General features: G+C 38.6%; 1 protein-coding gene across 1 annotated transcript in view; it reads left to right on the forward strand.

Annotated features, from left to right (window-relative positions):
- LOC128736006 (potassium voltage-gated channel subfamily H member 8) overlaps positions 1 to 27,056 on the forward strand; it is a 53,871-nt gene that overhangs the window by 11,680 nt on the left and 15,135 nt on the right. The window contains exons 2-8 of the mRNA XM_053830491.1: positions 8,313 to 8,423; positions 8,550 to 8,669; positions 10,312 to 10,449; positions 15,437 to 15,624; positions 15,880 to 16,108; positions 16,957 to 17,120; positions 17,357 to 17,561. Coding sequence (XP_053686466.1) covers positions 8,313 to 8,423; positions 8,550 to 8,669; positions 10,312 to 10,449; positions 15,437 to 15,624; positions 15,880 to 16,108; positions 16,957 to 17,120; positions 17,357 to 17,561 — 1,155 coding nt within the window. The remainder of the gene's footprint in view (positions 1 to 8,312; positions 8,424 to 8,549; positions 8,670 to 10,311; positions 10,450 to 15,436; positions 15,625 to 15,879; positions 16,109 to 16,956; positions 17,121 to 17,356; positions 17,562 to 27,056) is intronic.

Raw genomic sequence — 27,056 nt, forward strand, 5'->3', positions numbered from 1 at the left:
TGTGTGTGTGTGTGTGTGTGTGTGTGTGTGTGTGTGTGTGTGTGTGTGTGTGTGTGTGTGTGTGTGTGTGTGTGTGTGTGTGTGTGTGTGTGTGTGTGTGTGTGTGTGTGTGTGTGTGTGTGTGTGTGTGTGTGTGTGTGTGTGTGTGTGTGTGTGTGTGTGTGTGTGTGTGTGTGTGTGTGTGTGTGTGTGTGTGTGTGTGTGTGTGTGTGTGTGTGTGTGTGTGTGTGTGTGTGTGTGTGTGTGTGTGTGTGTGTGTGTGTGTGTGTGTGTGTGTGTGTGTGTGTGTGTGTGTGTGTGTGTGTGTGTGTGTGTGTGTGTGTGTGTGTGTGTGTGTGTGTGTGTGTGTGTGTGTGTGTGTGTGTGTGTGTGTGTGTGTGTGTGTGTGTGTGTGTGTGTGTGTGTGTGTGTGTGTGTGTGTGTGTGTGTGTGTGTGTGTGTGTGTGTGTGTGTGTGTGTGTGTGTGTGTGTGTGTGTGTGTGTGTGTGTGTGTGTGTGTGTGTGTGTGTGTGTGTGTGTGTGTGTGTGTGTGTGTGTGTGTGTGTGTGTGTGTGTGTGTGTGTGTGTGTGTGTGTGTGTGTGTATGAAACGCTTTCAATCTCACTCACTTTTCTCGGAGATGGCTGGACCGATTTTAATGTTCTTAGTGTCAAATGAAAGGTCTAGGTGTCCCATTGGTCGCTATTGAATTTCATACTGATCGGACTTTTAGTTCAAAAGTTATGTATAAAAATACGAAAAATATGGGACTTCATTATCTCATAGATCCCTTAACCGATTTGAACAAAATTAATTGCATATGAAAGAGGAGCTTTACAAACCCTTAACTTCCAAATTTCATGCTGATTGGACTTGTAGTTTGAAAGTTACATAAAGAAATGTGAAAAAATAGTATTTAAAACCTATTTTTGTAACATTTAAGAATTAATTCAATGAAAAACATCACACATTTTATTATTATTTGAAAATTACTGCTGAGATCTATCAAACGAAACCGAGTTATTGAAAATCGGACGGTTCATTCAAAAGTTATTCAAACTTTAACACTTAAGCACCGTATATTAAACCGTTAAAACGTGTGAAATCAAAACATATCAATCAAATGTTGATTGTATTCAATGTGTGCAATGTATGTATGTATGTATGTATGTATGTATGTATGTATGTATGTATGTATGTATGTATGTATGTATGTATGTATGTATGTATGTATGTATGTATGTATGTATGTATGTATGTATGTATGTATGTATGTATGTATGTATGTATGTATGTATGTATGTATGTATGTATGTATGTATGTATGTATGTATGTATGTATGTATGTATGTATGTATGTATGTATGTATGTATGTATGTATGTATGTATGTATGTATGTATGTATGTATGTATGTATGTATGTATGTATGTATGTATGTATGTATGTATGTATGTATGTATGTATGTATGTATGTATGTATGTATGTATGTATGTATGTATGTATGTATGTATGTATGTATGTATGTATGTATGTATGTGATGACAATTTGCTATGAAATTCAAGAAAAGTGAGAAACATGTCAATAGTCTGAAGTTTTTGAAGTCTCTTAGTGGAATACGAACTCTGAAATAAAAGAAAAAAAAATTTTAACCTACTAAACTGCCCATGGATGCATAGTTGACGTAAAAACCAAAATGACCAAAATGTACTTTTTCGGTCATACGCACTCTTAACTATGTTGTTCACATGCCCAATACTCAAACAACATATGTTTGTTCGAAAATATTCGAGAAATTTAGGAAAATTGAGTTACTCTGCTATTGGTTTCACGTAATGCTAATGGTTGACGTAATTTCCTGCATAATCAATCAGCATAGTAACATATTTGTTTTTGTAGCTTGACGCCAAGTTATGGGAATAATCGTTCAAAAACCAGTCTGTTTATTCACATAAACTGGCGTTCGCATTTTTTAAACACAATAAATGAGGAATGAATCATGAAACCCCATCAGACCTCTTTTGATTAATAAACCCTACTAAATAGACAGATTATTTGTTTGAAAAAGTTTATCGCAAAGATTATATGGCTTTATTTCACGATAAAAATGCGTTTTCTCAACAATCATGGTGCTGGTCGTTACGTCGACTATGCATCCATGGGCAGTAAATTCCACTATTTAATATTTATTCGCGACAGATACGTATACGCTTTGAAATAAGACACTGATGAAGCCTGCACGTCGTAGGCGAACTACGTATCTGTCGCAAATAAATATTAAATAGTGGGATTCAATCGAAAAGTTTTTTCTTTTCTTTTTTAGATTTCAATAGTCATTTTCTTCACTTGCTGTTACTCACAATTGTACAAGAAAAGCAAAAAGCGGAGAAAAGCAGTTAATTTAAGTATATAAGTACATATAGTGGTGTATAGGATCAAAATACTAGTGAGTTGATTTTTCCAAATAAATTTATACAAATTTCATACAAATTTTGCGCATTAATAGATGCTCTTTTCAATCCATAGATACTAGAGCTTAGAAATGTTATATGAAAAATAGGAAGTAAACGGTGCACGGTAGTAATTTTGTAAGATTTGTTTTCGTTAGTGACATTTTAAAGGACAGATGTCTTATGTCATGTATCATATTTTATTAATAAATCAAAAATGACAAGCACTGGAAATCATATTGATCATATTTCTCATTCTCAAGCATGTTTATGGCGCAGTTTTTGCACTATTTTTCGACCTCATCTTGTTTTCCTAACCCTCTAACATTGTAAAAACGATGTGATCAAGTTAATGACTATATTTTCATGAAAGTACATTCAAAAGAAGCTTAAGTTTTGATTTTCATGCAAAAATAATTATCTGAAGGAGCGCCAGCTAAGAAAAAAGCGAAGTATAATAATAATTTTTCTGAACTCTTGTTTTTCAAAGATGCTAACTTTCGAACGCATGGTATTAATATCAAAATATCAAAAAAATCTACCCCAAAAAACCACTAAAAAAACCACTCAAAAAAAAATATCAAAAAATCTGCTATGAACACATATTTCATATTGTCAGTTCGAAACAAGTTTCGTATGTGGCTCTGAAACCCGAAAGTTAAGGCCAACCGATTATAAAACTAAATAAGGTGTTCATCAAATAACATAAATGACGCTTAAAGTATTTACGCACTCAAGGAAAGAAAATATAATTATTCTACGCAATACGTTGTGAATTTTTCTGGCAAATAAAGATTTTGAGGAATACGGAACGGATATTTAAAAATATAGTCAAGTTAATTATAGATGTTCCTGAGAAATTAAATAATGATTATTGTGGCAGTAGAAAGGCTAGGTCACGCCGCTAGGTGGATTAATTCGGGTTTTTTCATTTCATTTCTTCTACAAAGTTATCCAGTATGTCAAAATATACATTGTTTGTAAAGTATCAGAAACTTTTCTGGTGATGCCTTTCTTGAGGTTTTGCACAGTGTTTATTGAAAAATTTCGCACTGCTACAGACCAGATTTTCTTGAAACTTCCAACGGAGTTAGCTTCTCTACCATCCTTATTGAGATGCCTTTTGATTATAGCACAATATCTTTCAATGGGTCGCAGTTCTGGGCAGTTTGGTGTGTATTGACATTTTTGAACAAAATCAAATTTTCCAGTTCTGAACAGTGTCAAAGTCGCAGTGGTATAGTGAGCAGATGCTAGATATGGTCACAACAATGGAGGAGTTGTGTGCTATCGTTTGATAGGCAGAAGTCTCTATCAATGCATTGCTTCCTGTAGTCCTCGCCGTTGATCGTGTCCGTTGTAAAATATGAAGAACTTTTCCAGCCTCACGAGCAGATTGCTTGCCATGCCTTCTTTTTGAACTGTTTTGTTTTGATGTATCGTACGTCATCAGGAACACTTGTGGCTTGTACGCTTGTGACGAATTGGACGTACGTATCGTCGTCTATCAAAATGCATCGATCGGACTTTTCCAGCAGAGCAAGATCCGTGACCTTTTTTTTCGAAAAAATTTACTGTGCAGAAGGTCTTTTAGGTGCTCATTGTTTCTTGTAGGTTCTGATGTTATGGCGTTTCTTGATATTTCGCACAATTTTGATGGTTGTGCTCAATTTTTTTTGGCATCATCACAAACAGAATGTACATATAATATTTGGTGTTGAGAAGTGAATGGCTTTAAGCAGTTTCCGGACCACTGGTTCCTTTCTATGTCGAGTTTTCGGTGAATCTTCTACAACATAACTCCATACCGCTAAACGATTTTGAACACTGCGATTTTCACAAATTCGCGCAACGATAGCCAGCGTTGCGTTGGTCAAATTTTTTCACACACGGGTACACATTTTAACAAACACGTCGGCATAAGTTATCGGATTGACGGACTTGATTTGCGCAGAGTCGAACATGTTACGGACCTTGGCATTTTACTTGACAAGTTAACCTAAGCGAAGCTAACGTTTAACGCACATTGCGAGTCAATTGTTTCTAAAGCAACGCGTCAACTCGGATTTATTGCAAAAATCGGACAGGACTTCAAGGATCCACACTGCCCTAAATCGCTATATTGCGCCCTTGTTCGACCGCTGCTTGAGAACTGTAGTTTAGTATGGTGTCCACAGCAACAGTCGTGGAACAGCGCATCGAGAGAGTACAGAGAAGATTTATTCGAATAGCTTTACGACATCTGCCGTGGCGTAATCCTGTGGATCTTCCACCGTACATGGATCGTTGCCGCCTACTTGACCTCGAATCTCTGGAGTATCGGCGTAAAACCCAGCAGGCGGTTTTGTGTCTAAAGTCATGAATGGTGAAATCGATTCACCACAACTTTTATCGCTCATGAATTTCCGCGCTTCACAACGTAATTTGAGATCAACCGGTTTACTGCAAGTACCATTTCATCGTACTGCTTTTGGATGTAATGAACCTGTAACTACCTGCGTCAGGATGTTTTCGATAGTTGAAGAACTGTTCGAATTTGGACAGCCATCGCATAAGTTTGTGCAGAGACTACGAAATAGCTATCTTTTATAGCAATTAATATTCATGTAGACCATCATAGTCAGATGAATTTAGAAAATCTATACCTATAAAAAAGAAAATTTGCATGTAGGGGTTTTTGGGGCTGCGGAAGGTTCTCTCGTTGGCAAAAGACCCCTCCCCTCACTAAGAAGGGGGGAGGGGCTCTCATATCGAAAACTACTGAACCGATCGGAGTGAAAATTTGCATGTAGGGCTTTTTGGTGCCAGGGAAGGTTCTTATGATGGTTAGAGATCCCTACCCCCACTAAGAGGGGGGCGGGGCTCCCATACAAATCTATACCTATAAAAATGGATTTCTGTCTGTCTGCCCGAATGTTCCTTATAGAATCGAAAACTACTTAACCGATCGGCGTGAAAATTTGCATATAGGGGTTTATGGGGCCAGGGAAGGTTGTTATGATGGTTAGAGACCCCTCCTCCCACTAAGAGTGGGGGTCCCATACAAATTAAACACAAATGTCTGCATAACTCGAGAATTAATCAAGCAAATGGAACAAAATTTGACATGTGGGTCTTTTTGGAGACAGGAATTTTTTCTATGGTGAATTGAGACCCCTCCTCACTTTAGGAGGGGGGGGGGCTCCTATACAAATAAAATACAAATTTGCTCATAACTCGAAAACTAATTAATCAAATGGAACCATATTTGGCATGTGGGTGTTTTTGGAGGCATGAATTTTTTCTATGATGAATTGAGACCCTTCACCTTTTTACGAGGGAGGGCTCCCATACAAATGAAATACAAATTTCCTTATAACTCGAGAACTAATCAAGCAAATGGAACCAAATTTAGCATGTGGGTGGTTTTGCAGGCAATTTTTTTTTCTGTGGTGAATTGAGAATCCTCCCCTCTTTAGGAGGGGAATAATGACCCCTCTCCCTTTTAAGCGAGGGGCTTCCATACACATGAAATACAAATTTCCTCATAGCTCGAGAACTAATCAAGCAAATGGAACAAAATTTGACAAGTGGGTGTTTTTGGAGACAAGAATTTTTTCTATGGTGAATTGAAATCTCTCCCCACTTTAGGAGGCATGAATTTTTACTATGATGAATTGAGACCCCTTACCTGTTTAGAAGGGGGGGGGTCCCATACAAATGAAATACAAATTTCCTTATAACTCGAGAACTAATCAAGCATATGGAACCAAATTTAGCATGTGGGTGTTTTTGCAGGCAACTTTTTTTCTATGGTGAATTGAGACCCCTCCCCTCTTTAGGAGGGGAATAATGACCCTTCTATCTTTTAAGAGGGAGGCTTCCATACACATGAAATTCAAATTTCCTCATAACTCGAGAACTAATTAAGCAAATGGAACAAAATTTGACATGTGGGTGTTTTTGGAGACAAGAATGTTTTGTATGGTGAATTGATGCCTCTCCCCACATCTGGAGGGGGGCACCCATACAAATGAAATACACGTTTCCTGATAAGTCGAAAAGTAATCAAGCAAATAGAACCAAATTTGGCATGTTGGGGGCAGGAATTTTTTTAATGATGGTTTGAGACCCCTCACCCCTGTGGTAGGGGGACTATCATACAAATAAAACGGAAATTTTTGCGTAACTCAAAAACTAATCGAACTCGAGAAATTTTAGACTCTTTCATAAAACATTAATCAATTTGGTGGTCTTGTACCAAAAATTATCCATAGTAACATTAGATAATTCAGCGCGAAACGGCCGCAGGCCGCGAGTGTTGCCGGCGAGCTGCCTTCGGAAGCGCCGGCCACAGCGGGGGGCAGCCCCCGTAGAGATCACCTCTATGTAGGTTTATTTATTTTCCTAGATCCACTGACCTCTATTACTTTCCTTCAGTTGGGTCACCCCTGTGAAATGGTACTTTCTACGAAAAGATTTTCCGTGAAATTGTACATCCCGCGTAAGGCTTTTCACGAAATGGTGTTCTGCGAAACTGTATATTCTGCGTTATGGTCAACCGAGAATTGGTGTTCCGCAAAATGGTATTCGGCGAAATGGATTGTAATGATGGCGAATATTTAAATGCTATCCGCTTTATTTTATCAGGCTAAGCAATGGGGGAGTTGTTTTCTACTTTACTGTGAGGAAAATTTGTATATTAAGACACCCATGAACTCCCCAGAAACTTGCACAACTCGAGATTGTGACAAAGATCATCCGAGATTCACGATTTATGTACAACACAGTTTAATTTGTGGCAATACGAAGTTTGTCGGGTCAGCTGGTAAATAAATAAATAAGCATCCCTTTCGGACTCTTGCTCTTATTGATTCAAGCACTGCGAGGAGCTTTTGCGAGTGTGTATTTAGCTAACAGCCACGGTCGTCGTTCTCGCTCGGTATTGCAGCCCGAACTACTGATAATAATCACATGCGGGGGCTCGCACGCTCACCCTTAAGGAGAATTGAGGGCAAAGATGAAGAAGCAAAGAAAAAGTAATGCTTTTATCCTAGTGCGCCACTAGCCCTCACGGGCAGCTGGTTGCTCACGAGTTGTTTGACTCGCGAGTGGCCTATGAAGAAAGACGACAAGAGGCTGTACATTCGCGAGTGTGTAAGTAGCAGAATGTGCACTCTACAACGGCCATTTACGCTTGCGTGAGTCGCGTTAACTTTGAATGCTATCCTTCTCATACTCGCATGCGTGAGAGTAGGCATCGTTGGATTCTTACTCAATTTGCAACATTGACGATAGCTTCTCAGAGCATCATTTGTGCAGAACTAATCTTGTCGACATGCTAATCCGACCCATCGCTCTTGAAATTTGTACTTGATTTTATATTTATTGGTACTGTTACCAAGGAGATGCATTTTACATAAACATTGAAATAATTTTCATAATTTTTCGTTAAGAATCGACCTGTAACCATTGATGTCCACTTTATAAAATGAACACTCATTATTATCTTATTTTGCTAGTATTTACGATTCCTTATTGCAAAAAACTGTTAAATAACCAAAACAAACATCGATTTAACTAGCAAGATTACTTTTTTGCTTTTAAAATATTGTTTAGCTTAAAGACGAAAGGAATGTATTTTGCCTCGACGGTGTTTATTATCAGAGGTAACACTGGGTCTCAACAATAGCCAAAGGCGTAGATCTTTATTAATATTTTTCTCAACAAATTAAATTATGAAAGCGCTTTTATGAGAATTTTTTAGGGACATTTTAGTTATGCAATATTTTTTCTACAAGGTCATTTACATATATGAGTGATGTAAAAATCGACTTGCAGGTCGGATACGCTATGTTACTCGGATTTATACACTCATTGTACTCTCTTGATCTACTTTGCAGACTCTAACTTCGTTCTTGGCAACGCGCAGGTTAGTGGATATCCAATAGTATACTGTTCCGATGGCTTCGTGGAACTTTCTGGATTTTCCCGGGCGCAAATTATGCAGAAAGGTAATTTCTTACATATCATTTTTATTACATTGTTGCTTGATACTTTTACAACCGTCAAGGTTGAAAGCAGTATTCGAGTGGTAAAAGCTTTAGTGAGGTAACAATTGTACTTTAACGCTCTTCCAGGTTGTGCTTGTAGGTTTTTGTATGGCCCGGAGACGAAGGAAGAACATAAAAGCCAAATTGAAAGCAGTCTCGATGGAAAGAATGAGCTGAAGTTGGAAGTGATATTCTATAAAAAGAATGGTAAGTTTATTTATATACAATATGCACGATGCACCCATAACATCCGACCCAACAGTCAGTCACAGTCACAGTCAGATTGGCGGTATGTTTCATAATATTATCCACTTATCCTAGTAGCAGCTATCCTTATTCATCGTCACGGTACGCGATTCTTGCTAGCACGGGACAGTGACTGCGCGGGTGGTCGGATAAACATAAATAAAGCTTTTTATTTACAGCAGTTTTATATGAGTGTGAATGTGAAAAACATCATAACATTTCCTGAGAGGAGTTATATTATACGGATTTTAATTTGTGCATTGTGCAGCTTCACGAAACAACTTTTTTACTAGATTTAGCTAGACTTGCGGAAGTATGGGGACACTTTCGGTTAAGAAATTCTGCGTAAAATACCAAAACTATGAATTTGTTATATGGTATTATATGTCCATAGAAAATATTAATACAGACAAGATGTGCGTTTGGGATTACCCGAGCAGGAGCGAAGTGCAAAATAATATCAAAACTATATCAAACTAATGTATAATACTATATTTTGTTATTGAATAGATATGGAGATATATTGATAACACATTTTGTTATTGAGTAGATATTTAAAACATTGTTTGTAAGATGAGTTTAATAACTGATTTTGTTATCATATCTTATTGTGTTCTTAAAATGACATTCGATATATTTCATAATTTTTTTTATTGATTAGGCCATTACAAATATTTTATAAAGTTTTTGTCCTTCCGGTGTTCGGCCACTGAAGGGAGGGGGGCGAAAAAAAACAAAGTGAATTTTTTAATCGAGCAAAAAAAACTTGGGTTTAAGCATTTTTATTTAAAGTTTAAACGTAAAAACCGAATCTATTCTTGCTTATAATATATACGTTATTATTTTCTATTCTACGAAAAAAAGACAAAAACGAAGAAAAATTTTTTTGGACGATTTTTGGAAATTCCATTGTTCGAATTTCCATTCCTGTTTCGTGCTAGAAGCGTTAACTCGACTTATACACTCATTTTTCGAGTTTTTCAAACTGTAGAGCCCACAGACAATTGATTTTATAAAAAAATTTTGACTGATACCCTAAAATTTATTTTTCTGCCCCCCGATTTTTCAAGCCGATTTCCAAGGGGGGTTACAAAAAATTGTGTTTATTTGTTTTCCGATGGGTCTTGGTCATGAGCGTAGCTCAGAAGAAAATTTATTCTACACCTACAAGCTCGATTTAATACATAGGATACAACCTAGCTTCATTCAGCAACATTGTTGCTAATAATTACTGCTGCGAATGTCCTACATACATAACTTTTTCAAATTTTACTTGGCTGAGACAGTACTGTCAAATGCGTCAAAATTAAGTCAAAGTGATCAAACCATCCCTGCACTTATAATAAACGCTATATTTATAAATTTATATATAAATATAAATACTATTTACGAGTCTTTTTATTGGTTGCTGTAACCTTTACATCAACCAAAACGAAATGTATCAAACTAAACTGGTACGTATTTCTAATTGCAATGTATTTTCCTTTAAACAGTTTGCGAGAAAATGTTCTAGAAGTTTTTGAAAGTTTTTGATTGACGAAAAGTAAAAACATGCGAATGACATAATTGGACTAATTATTCTTCATGTTCTCTACTGGTGTAGGTACGCCGTTTTGGTGTCTTCTGGATATCGTACCCATTAAGAATGAGAAACGAGAGGTTGTGCTGTTTCTTGCCTCTCACAAGGATGTCACTACGGCGAAGATGTCAGAGATGTCGCTGTCGGACGAGTGTGATAGCGGTAAGTGGGCATATGCTCATTTTATATTTTTGATGTTATTTAATGCCTGCCTTTGCAATTTGAATGCTTCCATACTTAGACACAGAGTAGTTCTCCACGGTATTGCTCAAATGTTTATGCTCTCATGTGTCGAAGACTAGTTTCATTATAAAGGTAGTGTAATGTTTTCGACGAAATGTTCGAAAATATTCGATTTATTGTATTTTCAACCATTGATCTTTACACTTAAATTTTATTGAAAACATCACATATAGAGAATGAATGTTGCAAAGACATTTTAACGAATAATAATTAAAGAACTTTTTTATGAGATTTGAAAATAACCGTTCGAGAAAAGCAACTTAAGCAACGAATGTGTTTTTTGTATTGCGCAAATTTCCTTGCAATAGTGTAATGCAATAATGTAATGCAAAATCACATTTTATTCACTACTATTTTATTTAATTTTTTGAAAACCTTTGTGAATATTAGTACAGTTCATCGAAATTATACTATTGGTGATCCATGGTGCAGCCCCGACTTTGTTTTGGGTATTGGCTGTCCACGGGGAAAGTCGTCTACAGTGAGACACCTTTTTCTAATCATTTTAATAATTTTTGATGATAGTTACTAACGATCTCTTCAATCCGTTTGAAATATAGGTATTCCCTCCTAATTACCTGAAAAAAAGTTTCAGTCGTTTTAGTTGCAAACCTTAGGTTACATTAGGTATAATCACAAATGCGAAGGCGTCATGTTGTCTCACTGGAAGAGTGATTGTTGCCTTACTATAAGGCAAATTGAGATATATTTTTTAATTGAATTTAAACCATATTTTTTTTGTTTTATAGCTTAGAGTAAGTTTTAATTTAGAGTAAGTGTACTTGGTAACAACCTTGGTAGCTTCAGAGACAACCAGCTTACCCAATTCATGAGATGACAGCAAACTAATAGAGATCTAAAGCCCGCGAGAGCTAATCGTGAAGCAGTTCTGGTAGTGAGCCATACCGGAAAACCTAGTGGCAGGGCATTTGAAGATATCATTGATTAAACAGTTCGTGCTGCTGATCGTCTATTGAAAAACACTTCTCTAGCTTTCCTTATGTCGTGATTTATTCATTTGCCTTGCCCTTCTTGGTCAATTTGTCACTAATTTTTGGGGTCATTCTAACGATGTGATGTGAAGTGATCAAGTAGTCTTGGATTCATTCAATACAATTTTTCAAGATCCCTCATTTTTTCTAATTTCTTCCGTTTTATCAGCGACGTGGCTAGAGGGTGTTGCCAGTAGCAACTTAGCAACGAAAACTAATAATGAAAACTGTAGTGAATTTGTAAAAAAATTTCATCTTTATGTGGAAATTCCAGAAGTTGCTTGCAAATTGAATCTTTTGATGAAAACTATGTGAAAGGCACATCTTTAGTGATTCGAATGGTATGCGAACCAAAAAAATATATTCAGAATTGGCTAAACTATAAGCGTTCAAAATCTATCACTTTTTCGTGTCACGATTATCTTTGCGTGTCGCTATTCAGAGTTGGTCGACATAACCCAACACTGCGTTTCCATGGGCCTCTGGGTTTGTCTTTTTTTTGCTGTCTTTGTGGATTCCAGTCGAGTACTTCGTTTGTTCGTCTCGTTTCGTGCGCATTTCGTTTCCTTCTCTCCTTGAGCTATATCCGCTTCTACCAACATGCCCGAAATTCTGTTGCTATCCGCCGTGCCACAGGCAGCGATTAAAAAATACTTGCAGTATTTGCGTTGTCTCTGCTGAGAGCAATACAGATTCAACGTTAGAGTTGATTATTCGGGTTTTGGTATGTAAAGTGACCTGGATTGAGCGCCAGATGTTACGCAGACCTGCAAAGGTAACCCTGGTCTTCCTGATCTTGGCTGGCTATATCAGTCTTGGTACCACCATTGGGCGTTGTCTGGTGAGGTTAGTAGGTTGGTCAATATTCACTACCATAGGCTTAGTCTTTGCTATATTGTCTGTGAGACCTGCTGCTAGGACGCTCTTGGATAGGTCATCTAGCTTCCCCTACATATCGGTGCCCCGTTGGACGCGCAAGAAAATGTCGTCGTTTAGGTAAAGGTCATTCCGCTGCTCCATCCCTAGAGAAAATCAGGATGTTCGTGATCGTCGTCTATAAATCCTCGATTCAGTCTACTGTCTTCAAAAACTAAAAAAAATTAAACCAACAGCTACAACTACACTGAAAAAACTTTTCGTATAGTTTCTATGTGTTTCACACATAGATTTTTTCCATGTGCCCAGTAAATAAACTTTATGTGCCAAACAGTTACCATTTATGTGTTTTTAAAATTTACCTTTAAAATTTGCACATACTACTCATATGCATATAATTTTCATCCGTACTTCTGGGCGCATTGTGCTATATGAGGCACATAATAATCATAAGGATTTTCATATGAAAATTTTCCATTAGTTATGTGCGGATTATTTTGAGTGTAGTATCTCATCCACATCAATGAGAAACAACACTGATAATATGCAACCCTGTGCCAAACCAGCAGTAACCTTTATAGCTACGAAACAGACATAACGCTTAAGAGTTAATCCTATAAAAATATCGCCATCCACATTTTGGGTGCACTCTAGTACTATCTAGGGCCGATATTCTCGAATATTAACTTACAACTGGCGTGTCCCTCGTTTAAGCAAGTGTTTTGCAACTGGCCTTCCTCTTCTTTCGTTAAAAAGCACCTTTTTAACGAATACGGAGACATTCCCAACCAAAACCAAATTTGAAATGACGGTTACAGCGTGCGAAGAAAAGAAAAGTGAGTGTTATGTCTGTTTGTCTGTGCTCCCTGGATCGGACATGACGCCATTCAACACCTTCCACGAGAACGCCTCGTACCGGGCTTCGATGAGAAGGACTGGCTTATCTGGGACTCTACACTTAAGTGCGCTCCATATGTCTTCGTGATTGAGTCGGTAAAACGTTTTTTTTTTCAAAGTCAACGAATAGAGTTACCAGCAAAAGAGAGTCCTGGAATTCGTAGATCTGCTTCAATATGATGTGGAGTGTTGTGATATGGTCTATATATTTTCGGCTAACAGAGTGGCAGTGATCTTCTCCTGGATCCGGTTAAGAATTACCTTACAGAGTACACCACGCCAGTTACCACACTCAGTGGAGGCTACCATTTTAGCGACTTTAACCAATATGCATATGCACTAGAGATGGTCGGGTATGAGAATTTGAATACCCGGACCCGACCCGTACCCGATCAAGAAAAAAATTAAAAACCCGTACCCGACCCGAACCCGCAAATTTATCATTTTTGATACCCGAACCCGACCGCAACCCGACGGGTACGGGACGGGCCCGGGTACCCGACCATCTTTAGTGTTAAATGCGGTCAATAGAAATACCCGACACGACCCGTACCCGGTTTCAAAAACAAAAATTAAGAACCCGTACCCGACCCGAACCCGCTAATTATTTTTTTTCAATACCCGAACCCGACCCGAACCCGGCGGGTACGGGTACGGGTACGGGTTTCGGGCAAATTTTCCGCTACCCGACCATCTCTAATATGCACTGCATCCAGTCCACCGGAAAAGTTGCGGTTTTCCATATGTTACTGAAGAGTATATGCATGATCCGGGCTGACAAAGATGAGTCAACTTTGAGCATCTCGGCTGAAATGCTGTCTATCCCTGGCGCTCTTTTGGATTTCATGCTTTTGATTGCTGCTTCAATTTCATCCAGTGATGGTGCCTCAGAGTTGACACGATTAATGCAACGAACTATTGTAGTTTTAATATTTTTTTGAAACGATGATTCTACAATTGATGAAGGGACGGTAAGGGAAAGTAATGAAGAAGGATTTTTTTTCCCTGGAATGAAGGGGAAGGGTGGAAAGGAAGGGGGTATAATAGATAGCTATGCTTAACAAGTTGTCATTGTGTTGTGACTCCTATCTTTTGTCCAATGCTGGAAGGTGCATGGGTCGAACCAAGCTGTAATCAGAGATTATAACCGGATTTGAACCCACAACACCTGCCAGGGCGTGTCGCTCACTGGTACCCGTATACCTTTGAACCACAGAGGCGCTGGATTCTCCTGCGGAGGTAAGGAGTTAATTCAGGGTCTCTTGTCCTGCAAGGTTATTTAATAGCCCTTTCCAGTACAGCGTATCGTTGACGGGTTAAGACAGCTACCGCTCTGGTTCGCGCTCGCTCAATCCCCGCTTTCGCCTCTCTCGGCTCGTCGATCGTCCTCTAAACTTCATCGGAAATTCACTCCATTCGTCCGCTGCGCACGTACGTGGTAGCTCTGCGGCTCGGGATTTAAGTTATTCGATAAAAGCCCTTTTTATCTCTACTTTCTTCAATCGGCGGCCGTCGTAACGAAATCTAATTTTCTCCTCTCGTCGTTGGACACGTGCGACACGTAAACGTATCTCTGCCAGGCTTTATTCTCGGTTTTTTGCTCAGTAGATGCTCAATTGACTGTAACGCTTCAACGCTGCAGCGCGCTACACGCTTAAAATATTTTTCACGTTAAAGTTATATAAAAAGTTATGCAGAAAAGGCACACGTATTTTTTAGCTGTAGTTCTTGTAGAAACTAATGTTTCTTTGCAACATTCATCTTTTATTGTGTTTAAATATCATATTTGTATCGTAGTATCTATTAGACTAGTCTACCTATCATATTTCTTGTTCCATTTTGTAGTTAAAACAATTGCGTTTAGTTTCAACATAGACTTTTCCGTAACTTCTGGGTACGCAGGCCACATATTCTAAAGTTCCGTCCATCGTCGCCGAAAGCTACCTGCGTCGCTATTGTTGTCCCAAATCAATCAAACCCAAAGTAAACGGTTATGAAAATCCATTATATTGGTTCTTTTTACAAGTGGTTCGCGTTTTCTACAATTGCAATTTCACTCTTGACAAACGTTTATTCTGCATCTCGATGTATTTTTAATCAATCCATTCTCTCCTACATTCTTGTACTACCGGTAATTTTAGCTGCTCTATTGGGAGCTCGATTTCGATCTGCTGAAACCTCTTTGCTTGCAGACGATGGAGCAGAGGATGAGAATTTGGAAATTCCACCGGGAGTAAACATGGGTCGCAGACGTTCGCGCGCGGTTCTGTACCAGCTCTCGGGTCATTACAAGCCGGAGAAAATGAAGACTAAAATCAAACTTAATAGTGTAAGTATAAAAACGCATGTTATCTAGACATTAGTTGCTTAACATTAGTTTTCACGTTACGTGAACGCAATGTATTGTTTATATTGTTGATCAGGTCGTATGTCATTACAATGACTGATTGACGATAAGTATTTTTAAGTTAAACTCTAGGTTTAACTACACAAATAGTTTGAACATTGTTACAAAATATTCGAATAACTTCATATATTCGTATTTTTTTCTATTTTCTATCTTTGTATTTTTTTTTGCTATTAGAATATTCTACATTCTAGCGAAGCTCCGCTACCTGAGTATAAAACGCAAGCCTTGAAAAAATCACGCTTTATACTATCGCACTATGGGATGTTTAAAGGATGTTGGGACTGGATGATTTTAGTGGCCACTTTTTACGTAGCCGTCGCCGTACCTTACAATGCAGCTTTCGTTAAAACTGATCGTCTCACTATGGCATCCGATGTAATTGTTGAAGCTTTATTTATTGTTGGTGAGTATGCTTTTTGGAAATTTAGAATGTAATGAATGAACCCAAGTAACAATTTGGGTTTTATTACACTCTTATGATGGCGTTTAAGACCGAAATTGGTCAGGAAAACCGCCATAAGAGTACAATAAAACTCACATCGTTGCTTGGGAATGGCCTTCAGTTATTGCTGTGATAAATGTGACAAGCTACGGTATTGTGTAATGTATCAATACGGGACACTTTCTAGGTTGCTTATTCATCCGGGACAATTCATCTTAATCCAGGACGCCTGGTCAGTTTAGCTATAACTAACTAGTTTCATGTTGCGGCTTTAGCTAAACTGACCAGACGTCCCGAATTTAGATGAAATGTCCCAGATGAATAAGCATCCAAGCAAGGAAAGTCCAAGTCCATAATCCATGCGGGAATTAATTTTTTTTGGTATCAATGATACAAGTGAGACAGTTATTTGCTGCAAATTGCGAAGTGTTTCTTAAGAAGCTCTATATTTACGAATATTTTTTATAACATATAATATCAAATTAATGTCATATTATGAAAAGAAGTTTGCTTAAAATATTTTATAGTTGTCAGTCTTATTTCCGATACAATCATGCAGAACGTTTCATCATTGTATACCCCACATTTCATACTGACGGAAAAGATTAGTCTATTGCAAAAAGGTTTCATATTAAACTTTAGCTCGAAGAAGCAAATAGCTGATCAAGGTAAAGAGCGGGGGGATTCAAAGCATTCCGAAGTACCTACATCGTCTTCAATTTATGGTACAATGCTGTATCCATAACCGTAAAACCATGAATATTTTGTAGCACAACTAAAGGTTTAATCTCGTTACGTTCCTCTTCCAGATATTTTAGTAAATTTCCGCACAACGTACGTATCACGTAAGGGTGAAGTTGTATCAGATTCTAAAAGTATAGCAGTTAACTATCTGAGAGGTTGGTTCGTGGTAGATCTGCTGGCTGCCCTCCCGTTTGATCATCTTTACGCGAGTAATGTAATTAGCGGAGAGGTAAGGATATGGAATTACTATCTCTGTAGCGTCTGTATTCTATTACTTTGCCATGCAAAACTTTCTGTACATACAAATCCAAAATGAGAAAGCGACAGCATCTATGATAAGCACATTGTATTGTACCAATATGCATCCCTTCACCTTCCGTTCAACTAGGAGCTGTGATACTAATTATGTTTTTTCCTTTCCATTTTGTTCTCTTGTGATCATTTGTTTATTATATTCACGTATAGGAATCTCACATTCATTTAGTAAAATTAACACGATTGCTAAGGCTGGCACGATTGCTTCAAAAGATGGACAGATATTCGCAATACACGGCTATGATTTTAACGCTGCTGATGCTATGCTTCTCTTTAGTTGCACACTGGCTAGCTTGCATTTGGTATGTGATAGCAGAGAAAGAAAGACTAGTAAATGACGTTGACTGGGACATTGGTAAGTGAATTTAGCTAGCGCTACGATGAAACCGACTCGTCCACCCGAGATTAATTACTATCATCAATAGATTAAACGGTTCCATTAGTTTACACAGTAGTGAGTAGCCGCGAAATAAATTATTCAATGAAATGTTACTTCGGGTGTTATACGCGATTATAGCATGTGATATGCATGGCAATATTTTATCGTCCTTCGTGTATCAGATTGACACGTTAAGGTATTAGAGAGGGCTAGCGAAGGTGCAAATGTTCAGCACCCGGCTTGCGGTAGACCATGGTGTAATTTAATTAAACGAAAATTTGCACCTTCGCCGTTTGTTATTAATAAAACATTATTAGACTATGTTGTCCATACCATTTGCTATCTATAAGACAAGGTATATGTTGAGACAATATTGACAACTCTTGTTTCCAGCTCGTTTATAAGATTAAAGATTAACAGCAATTATACAGAATCGGGTGAAACTTTTTTGGTGCAAAAAATTCGTACCGATATAATTAAGCAACTTTGTTTTTCCAAATTTACCGCGTTATTGTTCGCAGCAGCATACAAATGCGGTTTCCGAGTTCCCTGCGTGTATAATTTCTTAATTTTTGTAACATGTACGTGAGTCACAACTCACAGCAAAAACAAAATCCAAACAGCAGACTGAAAATAAAAGATGCCGATTTTCTTAGTCTGAGAGTCGCTTTATGCAATCAGTCAGACAGTTAGTTTATTTTGTAGAAAGTATACCTGTCTCAGATGTTTTCAAAATACACTCAAAAAGCGACTTCAGTGTATAGCATTTTCACATGGAACGAATCTATTTTCGGCATTCTGGAACATTTCACCTCATCTGCATGGGACACATTACGCTGGTACTGGGGCATTTTTAACGCGGGGTTGAGGAACTAGGAACTTCGACGTCGTTAATAAATAATTCTTGGTGCTTTTAATTCGCAATACTAACTCACAGAACAAAAGAATCTTATATTCGACTCAAATTGAAATGCATATAAATTAGCGAACAATGATCACCTATATTTTTTCATCAAATAACACGTACTTACATTACATTGCCTGTGCCGTTTTCAAAGATACATTTTTACATCAAGTCAAATGTTTTACCACAACACGTAATATTATATGATTTGCGATGCTCCAAATTTACAGAATTTTTCAAAGTGTGTGAAGTAAATGATGAAAATTAACTTTTTAGCTATCTTTATCGCAACTGGGGCATTTTGACCAGATTTGACTAATATTGGCCCAGATTTGGAAAATATTGAATATAGAAGCAAATTGAAAGCCTCTAGACTTTTTCCCCAGCTATAAATGTAGTATGATAAAGATTTTAGGGATTTGAAATGTGACTTAAGGAGACATGAACGACTAAAATTTTTGAAAAATTCATTATGTTTTTATCTGTGTTTCGTTTACAAACCTCAAAAGTTATAAAAGTCTTTGCCAAGCTACTACCAACAAAACAAAAAAAAGTTTGTTTCAATACGTTGTGTAGTTTTTTGATAAAAAGGTACATAAAGTTTGAAAACCATGGTTTGCGGAAGTAGCGTTTTATTTCGCCGCAGTTGTTCCACGCCGCACTGGAATGCTTATGTGTATGATCGTTTTTCGGCCACTTCCCGTGGTCGGATCATTACCAATTTAGTATCAAAATAAGCGGAAAAGACTGCAGAATCAAAATCGGAAACTAAAAATTGATGATTTTTTCAAAATTTTTAGTCGTTTATGTCCCCTTAAGGATTTAAGATTTTATGTGTATGTTCTGGAACGACAATGATTTGGGTCATGGTAACCCTTAACGGGAAACTAGCAGTCATTAACTTTTCGTCGGAAAGCCCAATTTCGGAAGCAGTTTTTCGGCTCAAAAGCGGGATTCTGTTTATAAAAATGTAAATACTGCATTCTTCTTGCCAATCTGAACACAGCGAATATATTTTCATAAACAGAATTTTTGTTTCAAACAAAAAAACTGCTTTTGAAATTGGCAGAATCGATGACGACTAATTTCACCTTAATAGATCAAGGGACTTTAATGGAAGTTCTATCGAAGTTAGGATTTTAAAAATCGCATAGTGTTGCATAGAGATATTAAGTGAAAAAATTTGTGTTCATTTGACTGCAATAGATCCCCATGTTCGAAACACACTTCTTAATATAATTATCCTGTTGCACCTTTTCTCGGATAAGGCGGTTTTGAATCAGATCGTTTCCATTAAGGGCGGTCTGGAGTTATTCCACTAAAGCGTTCGAACCGCAAAGTCTGACTTAAAGTAAATCTAGGCGCCCCTCGTGCATCACTGACACGCCCCTTCTGGTAGGAGCTGCAAACATTTGACATAACTTTGTTTACATGTTGATGGGGAATAACTGATGTAAGTTTCGTCAAAATGTTTCGTGGAGCAGTACATAATGGAACTTGAACGACGTTAAAAAAAATCTTGCTCAAACACCAGGAAAATTCAGAATGGTCAGTATTAAAATTGGCTAAAGTGCTAAAATGCCAAAATGACCAGTATGTTGTTCTGAAGGATTATATGGAGAACCAAAAATTCTGAAAAAAGTGTGGAAAAGTGGAGGAGAACTTTCAAGAAAACCGGAACTAGGGACCGACAGCTGAGGACGAAGATGTTGTGGTGCGTCAAGTCAATCCTGGTATATCCATCCGGGATATGGCTAAAAGGTACGATGCTAACTATCAGACAACACGGAATATCGTCGTTCGAGAAGGCAATGGGTCTTACAGTGCCAGTAAACATCCGATTCAGTACTTGATACCCTCCAAAATCCTGTTACGCCGGCTGTCACCGATAGCACATGGCCTCGTAGGGAATTACCAGGTTTCATGCGACTCGCGCACCTGCGGATCATATTTTTAACATCCGACAGATCTTGCATCAAATGTCGGAAGTTCAACGTGTCCGCACATAACATGTTTATTGATTTCAAAGCAGCATACGATACAGTCGATCGGTTGACGGCGACGAACTAAAAGTGGTAGATGAGTTCGTGTATTTGGGATCGCTGTTGACCGCGCACAAAAACACAAATAAGGCCCTTCGCAAAACACTAGGATCAAGAAGTATACGCCCCCCTACGAAATTGACGATATACAAAACTCTTATTAGACCAGTAGTTCTTTATTCACTTGAAGCTGTGACACTGCTCACGGAGGTCATACGCGCCCTTGCCGTGCTCAAGCGGAAAGTGCTGCGGACGATATTTGGCAGAATATAAACTGAAAGCGGAATGTGGCGGAGACGTATAAATCACGAGCTACAGGCGCTGCTTGTAGAGATTCCCATCGTACATGTGGTGAAAGTCGGTAAGCTACGGTGGGCCGAACACGTCGTAAGGATGCTGGACGAGAATGCGACGAAGATAGTTCTCTTCAACAACCCACCAGGAATACGGGAGCTCAACGCGCAGGACGACTCGACTAGATCGAAAGTGGTACAAGGTAGAATTGAATAAAAAATCTCTCTTATAGTTCAATGTACTCGTGAGTCTCCCTTTGGGGATGGTTGTGATTGGAGATAGAATTTTATTTATTTACTACGTTCAGGATTAGTACTGTACATACTGAAATCTATAGTAATTGCCTTACGGTAATTTTAAAACGATCTCTGCTTACGTGAAAATCGAACACTTCTAAATTGTTTAACAAGCTAAAGCATTTCTCCAGCGGATGGTTTTGTCCAAAAACAGTTCTATGCCTTACAACAGGGCTTAGCGGCGGGATCGACGCGGTGGGACGAAAAAATTTGCTAGTCGCAGGAGGTCTGGGCAATCAATCCGGTTACTGAGCACGTCATAAGCAAACCTTCATTGGCTCCAACTTTATCAGAAGGCATCTTTGTTCGTACGGCGGTAATCTTTGCGGGTCACTCCATGGTAGTTGTCGTAAAGCAAAACGAACGAAACAGTGTTGCACTCTTTCAAAGCGAACAATGTAAGTTGCGTGGTAAGGTGCCCAGATTTGAACAGCATATTCGAGGACACTTCGAACACGTCACGAAATTCGCTTGCGTGATGCCCGATGAAGTCAAGCATGGCAAAAGGAAGTTGTCGCACTAATGTATTCGTTGAAACAGAGTTTCCAGTCATCGTCACTCCCAAGTTTTTTATTGATGTAACACGATCCAAACTGAAACTGTTTATTGTGTCTCCTGCATCCATGTCTTAGTAAAACTTATCATTATGCATTTTATTGCGTTCATCTCCATGCCATTAACACACCAATTTGCTATGTTGTTAATATCTTGCTGTAAAACAGCGCAGTCGACTGACGACCTAATGGTTCGGTAGATATTTAAGTCGTTGGCGTACGTAAGGCGATGCGAGTTAATTCGGTGATTCAAGTCATTCACGAACAGGATGAAAATTAAGGGACCAAGGTGAGTCGTGGTGACCTTGTGGCACGCCTGATGGTGTTGAAAAAATGTTTGACTCGACCGATCCTAATTTCATGACAGTCAATAGATACGACTTCTACCATAAAATGAACCAATAAGGAAAACCTTGCGTTTCATGCTTCTTAAGTGTTAATTCGTGGGATACTTTATTGAACGCTTTGGCAAAATCCACGTAAACGCTATCCACCCATGTATGCAATTTTTCATAAAGCCGTGTTGATATTCACATATGATAGGTTTAACCGCAGAGTACATTCTACCATGAATCAGAAGCTTAAGCGTTTTTGCTAGACAACCGAGAATCGAAATCAGTCTGTAATTTTTAATGTTGTAGGCGCTACCGGCCTTGAGAATAGGTGTAAAAGTAAATAACTTCCATGCTTTTGGAAAGACACTCTCCGAGAGCGACAAGTTATATATACGGCAAAGCGGTAGTCAAAGTGCATCTGCGCAACGGCGAATAAATCAAAGAGGTAGTTTATCCGGTCCGGGACCTTTGGACGGGTCAAAAGATTTCTGTGGTGACTGTTGGGCATGACATGTGTACGTCGTACGATGGCAAAGAGCTTAATAGCTCCGGGGATACAATCGAAAAGTGAACGCTGTAAATCGATATGAAAAAGTGGCGAAGAGTTCGACAGAACCTTTAGCGTTGTAGCTCGTTTTGCCATCGAAAGACATACCTAGCGGAATCGACTAAGTATCTTTTCTACTGTTTAGAAATCGCCAGAAAGAGGACGCATTTCCAATTCTAAAGATATACTCACGGAAGGAAGAAGATACATGTTCGTCGTAGTCTGCTTCGAGCCTACGGAGAACAGGCCTTTTTTGCTGTATGATGACATAGGAAACGACGACGTGCCTTACGAAGAATATTACGCCGATTTCATTGTGTAGCATTCCACCACGGGCGATTGTTCGAGCGTCGAATACCATTCTGCCATAATAGAGCATGAGGAACGGGGATAAAGTAGAGTAAGCATTGAAGGAAAAATAAAACCCGTGCGCATAACAACGCATGAAGTTAATAATAAGTCTATCACTTGCTCAAAAGGGATTATAGCAAATAGAAATGCATTGCAGATTACAGTGTACGACGGTACAGGTCGTAGAGCTAAGTTTACCCAAGGAAAAAATCCACTATTTTGTTTTCCATAGTGAAACTTAATCTTTTTTCAGTCTAAACCTGAAGTATGATGATTGGATTACAAAAAACTCCGACGTAAATCGAGCTTTATATTAACAAAAAATAGTTTAAATAAGCCAATAAACGTGGAAACCAAACTGCTATGCTTCCTTAACAGTTTTGCAGAAAAAGTAAGCTAGATGATTTCTGCAAAAAGTTGTAAAAGTTTATGTACTGACCTGAAAACTTGGTTGGATGTAGGATTGGGAGTACCGACACTATTTTTAAGAACCGGTATTTCGGTACTGGGAGCATCAGTACCGGTAGTACCGGTTCCAGTACCGGTACTCATATGTGTTGAAGAATTATAAACTTTATTTATAGCAAGAACCGAAAAAACTCATTTATTTATTTTAACACTGATTTGTTTTCGTCACTCATATCTAGTAGTAGAGGTAGTAGGATCGTTGCACTAGCCCCGTAATTGTCTGGTACTCTAACAGCCTGCTGTGAAGTCTGTCGATAAAGCAGGGCCAAGTCTTAGAGAGACGTTTGAGCCCAAAACTTTGCTTTTTTTCGTCTTCGAGATTCGACTTTGAGATGCACAGAATCCATTACAAATTTGAGAGTGTAACTTTGCTTATGGAAGATATACGAGCACTTGCCTCATCTGAATGAAAGGTATTCCGGACTATTATAAGCGGAAAACAGATAGTGGCGTAGGCTCAAGCAAGTACTGAAGGCATTACTTAGAGAGCTTTCCATCGTACACCTGGCGAATATCAGGAAGCTATGGAATTCCCCTGGCACCAGGAATGGAGGGGCCTACGCGCTAGACTCAAAGGCTCAAGGGCTCGACTAGGTTGAAACCGACTTGAGAATTTGTCGATACGCTCAACGAATTAGCGACAAATAGCTCAGGTACCCAGGACCGAGTGCAATAGAGACAAATTCTTGCTAGGGCATGAGCCACCCTGGCTAGATGAGAACCTGTTAGATGAGAAGGAGAAGGATGCACCGGACATTCAATGCATTGTCTTCCATGCCAAAACGAATCTTAGTATTATAATTGCCAGGCCCTCTTGGAATCTACTGACTTCACGTGGAACATACTCAAGGTATCGAAAAACATAACCAAAGTTTTGCCTGTCAAGGGCAAATTGAAGGTAACTGATTTATTTCAAAAATTTCTTTGGTATCTTGGTGTAATCGAATTCGTTGAAGCTGGAACTGCCTTGAAGTACTGAATTTAATCTGTTTATCACTCTTCATCTCTTTACTAATGAATGGTTTCTGTTTATGATGATCAATGTTAATAATGATGAACATTATGGAATGGAATTTCCTTGATAAACCAAACTACTGGGCTGATTGTTTTGTTGTGTAGTCGGTCAGTAAACTTCGTAGAAGGCAATATAGGTGTAGCGGTTAGCATTTATGCCGAGGACCTGGTTTCAAATCTCAACCCTGTAGAAGTCAAGAGTGACTATCATCGAAACAAAACACTTCGTTGTATATTACAAAGTTATCAGGGATGATTATCAGTTTTATTTTTGCTGCAACGGATATGAATTTCAACATCAGCGCCTGGAACCGAAAATACCGGTATTCTCGCATGCCAGTACCGGTATTTCGGTACCGGAAAATCGGTCGGTAGTACCGGTATTACCGGTTCCGGTTCTCCCGGTATCCCAACCCTAGTTGGATGCAACGAAAGCGGTTACATGAAACATTTTTAACGCTCATTGGCCTGAACGATGTTTGACATTTTCCATACATTGCACCTAAATGTTCGTCTTTCTAATAAACGAGTTGTTGGACAAAAATAATAGTACATAGTTAAAAAAACTGAGTCTAGCATAATTCATACGTCTTTTGTAGTAAATAATTACAGCATTCCCGATCAGGAGGACCTAACAAAATTATAACAGATCTTGTTATTTTGTTATCAAATTTTCTAACAACAGTTGTTATTGATTTGATATATTTGATCATATTATAACAACCGTTGATATAAATTAGCCTCCGTAAGTGGTTAAGATATCAAAAATTATAACTAAGCTGCCTCTAATTAATACCTGATTCATAACAAACATAACAAACGATTTTATCTTAATTGTAACACATTGTGTTAAAGGTTAATTGTCAATATTTCAAGATATTCCAAAATTAACACAGATAAAGATATATTAGTAAGTATTAGTTGTTAACGTAGAGTACAAACTATCCCTTGGTGTTACCCAAATTGAAGGATTTCCGATTTACCGTGTATATAAACTTAAATAAACACTTTGCCTTTTGTCATCATTCGTACCGCACGTATTTTACTTTAGATCGCGTATATATCACAGCCTCTGATTTTCCAAATAGGTTATGTGCCCAGCATAGCCCGAGCCTCGTTTTTTTTCGGATAGTTTACGCGACGGAACGTGTTAAGACGCAATAGGTTTTTTTTTCCTTTTCGCTGCGAGTGGCAATAATTTTGCGTACGGTAAAGGCAGTGGTTTTGTTTCTCGTTGCTGCTTGTTTTGTTTAATTCAGCAGAGATGGAGGAGGATAGAAAAGTGTATCTTTTCGACGGCACAAACTTCAACAACTGGTGTTTCCGGATGGAGATCCACTTGGAGGAGCTGGATCTCGTAGAGTGCATCCGCTCAGAAGTGGAGGATATTCCAGAACTCCGTATTTCGCCATCGGATGCTGCTGAAGTTAAGCAGGAAAAAGAGAGAAATTTGCAGGAAAGGAAAAGGAAGAACGTCAAGTGTAAGTCGGTGCTGGTTCGCAATATTGCTGATTCACAGCTGGAATGCATTAAAGGAAAGCGAACTCCACGTGAAATTTGGACAACGCTTGAAACAACATTCGCTCGGAAAGGCATCTCCGGACAGTTTTATCTACTTAAACGATTGTTGGCTATGAAGTTTATTGACACCGAGTCATTACATGCGCATCTGCTCCAGTTTGAACGAATGGTGCGGGATTTGGAATCGGCCGGTATTAAACTGCAGGAGCAATTGGTGATATTTTTCCTTCTTCAAACGATGCCACATTCATATGGCCAGCTTGTAGTAGTGTTAGAAACTCTATCGGTAGAACAATGTACCCTCGAGTTCGTTAAAGCTCGTTTGTTAAGTGAGAGTATTAAACGGGAGAACATTGACGATAGTGCTGGAAATGTTGAATCGACAGCTTTTGCAGGGAAAAGTGCGAAATCGAATTTTAAATGTTTTTTGTGTGGGAAATTGGGGCATAAGCGATCTGTGTGTCCCCAGCGGTTGAATTCCGGTACCACAAAGAACGAGAGAAAGGAAAAAGCGCATGTCAGTGAGTGGGAAGTTACGTTTGTCAGCAGTTCCGTTGACCAAAACGAATGGTATCGTAGTGATAAGGCATTCAAATGGATCTTAGACTCCGGAGCATCAGATCACATGATTAGTTGCAGTGAATACCTCCGAAACGTAGAAAAACTTACAAAACCAGTGATGATTAAGGTTGCGTCTGGTCAAGTTCTTCAGTGTCATCATAAAGGAAAAGTTGACATGGTGGCTCATATCGGAAAACGTCGCTTAAAGTGCGTAGTCGATAACGTATTATTTGTGCCGGAACTTAATTATAATCTTTTTTCGATCCGTCGCGTGGGAGAACTGGGAATGGAAGTAAAATTTTCGGAGAACACGGCCATTATCACTCGAAATGGTGAGGTAGTATGCACCGGTCGTCGATTGGATCGACTTTATGAACTAGATGTTGATGTACAGTTGCCAAACGATGCAGTGTTAGTGACGCAGAAAACGATTAATAGTGTCGAGTTGTGGCATAGAAGATACGGCCACATAGGAAAAAGTGGACTGGTGAAGCTGCTAAGTGCGAATATGGTGAAAGGTATATCGCTAAACAAGGAAGATGTACTCGGTGGTGGTGTGTGTGGTCCTTGTATGGAAGGCAAGC

The sequence above is a fragment of the Sabethes cyaneus genome, chromosome 2 (assembly GCF_943734655.1).
Source record: "Sabethes cyaneus chromosome 2, idSabCyanKW18_F2, whole genome shotgun sequence".
NCBI classification, from domain to species: domain Eukaryota; kingdom Metazoa; phylum Arthropoda; class Insecta; order Diptera; family Culicidae; genus Sabethes; species Sabethes cyaneus.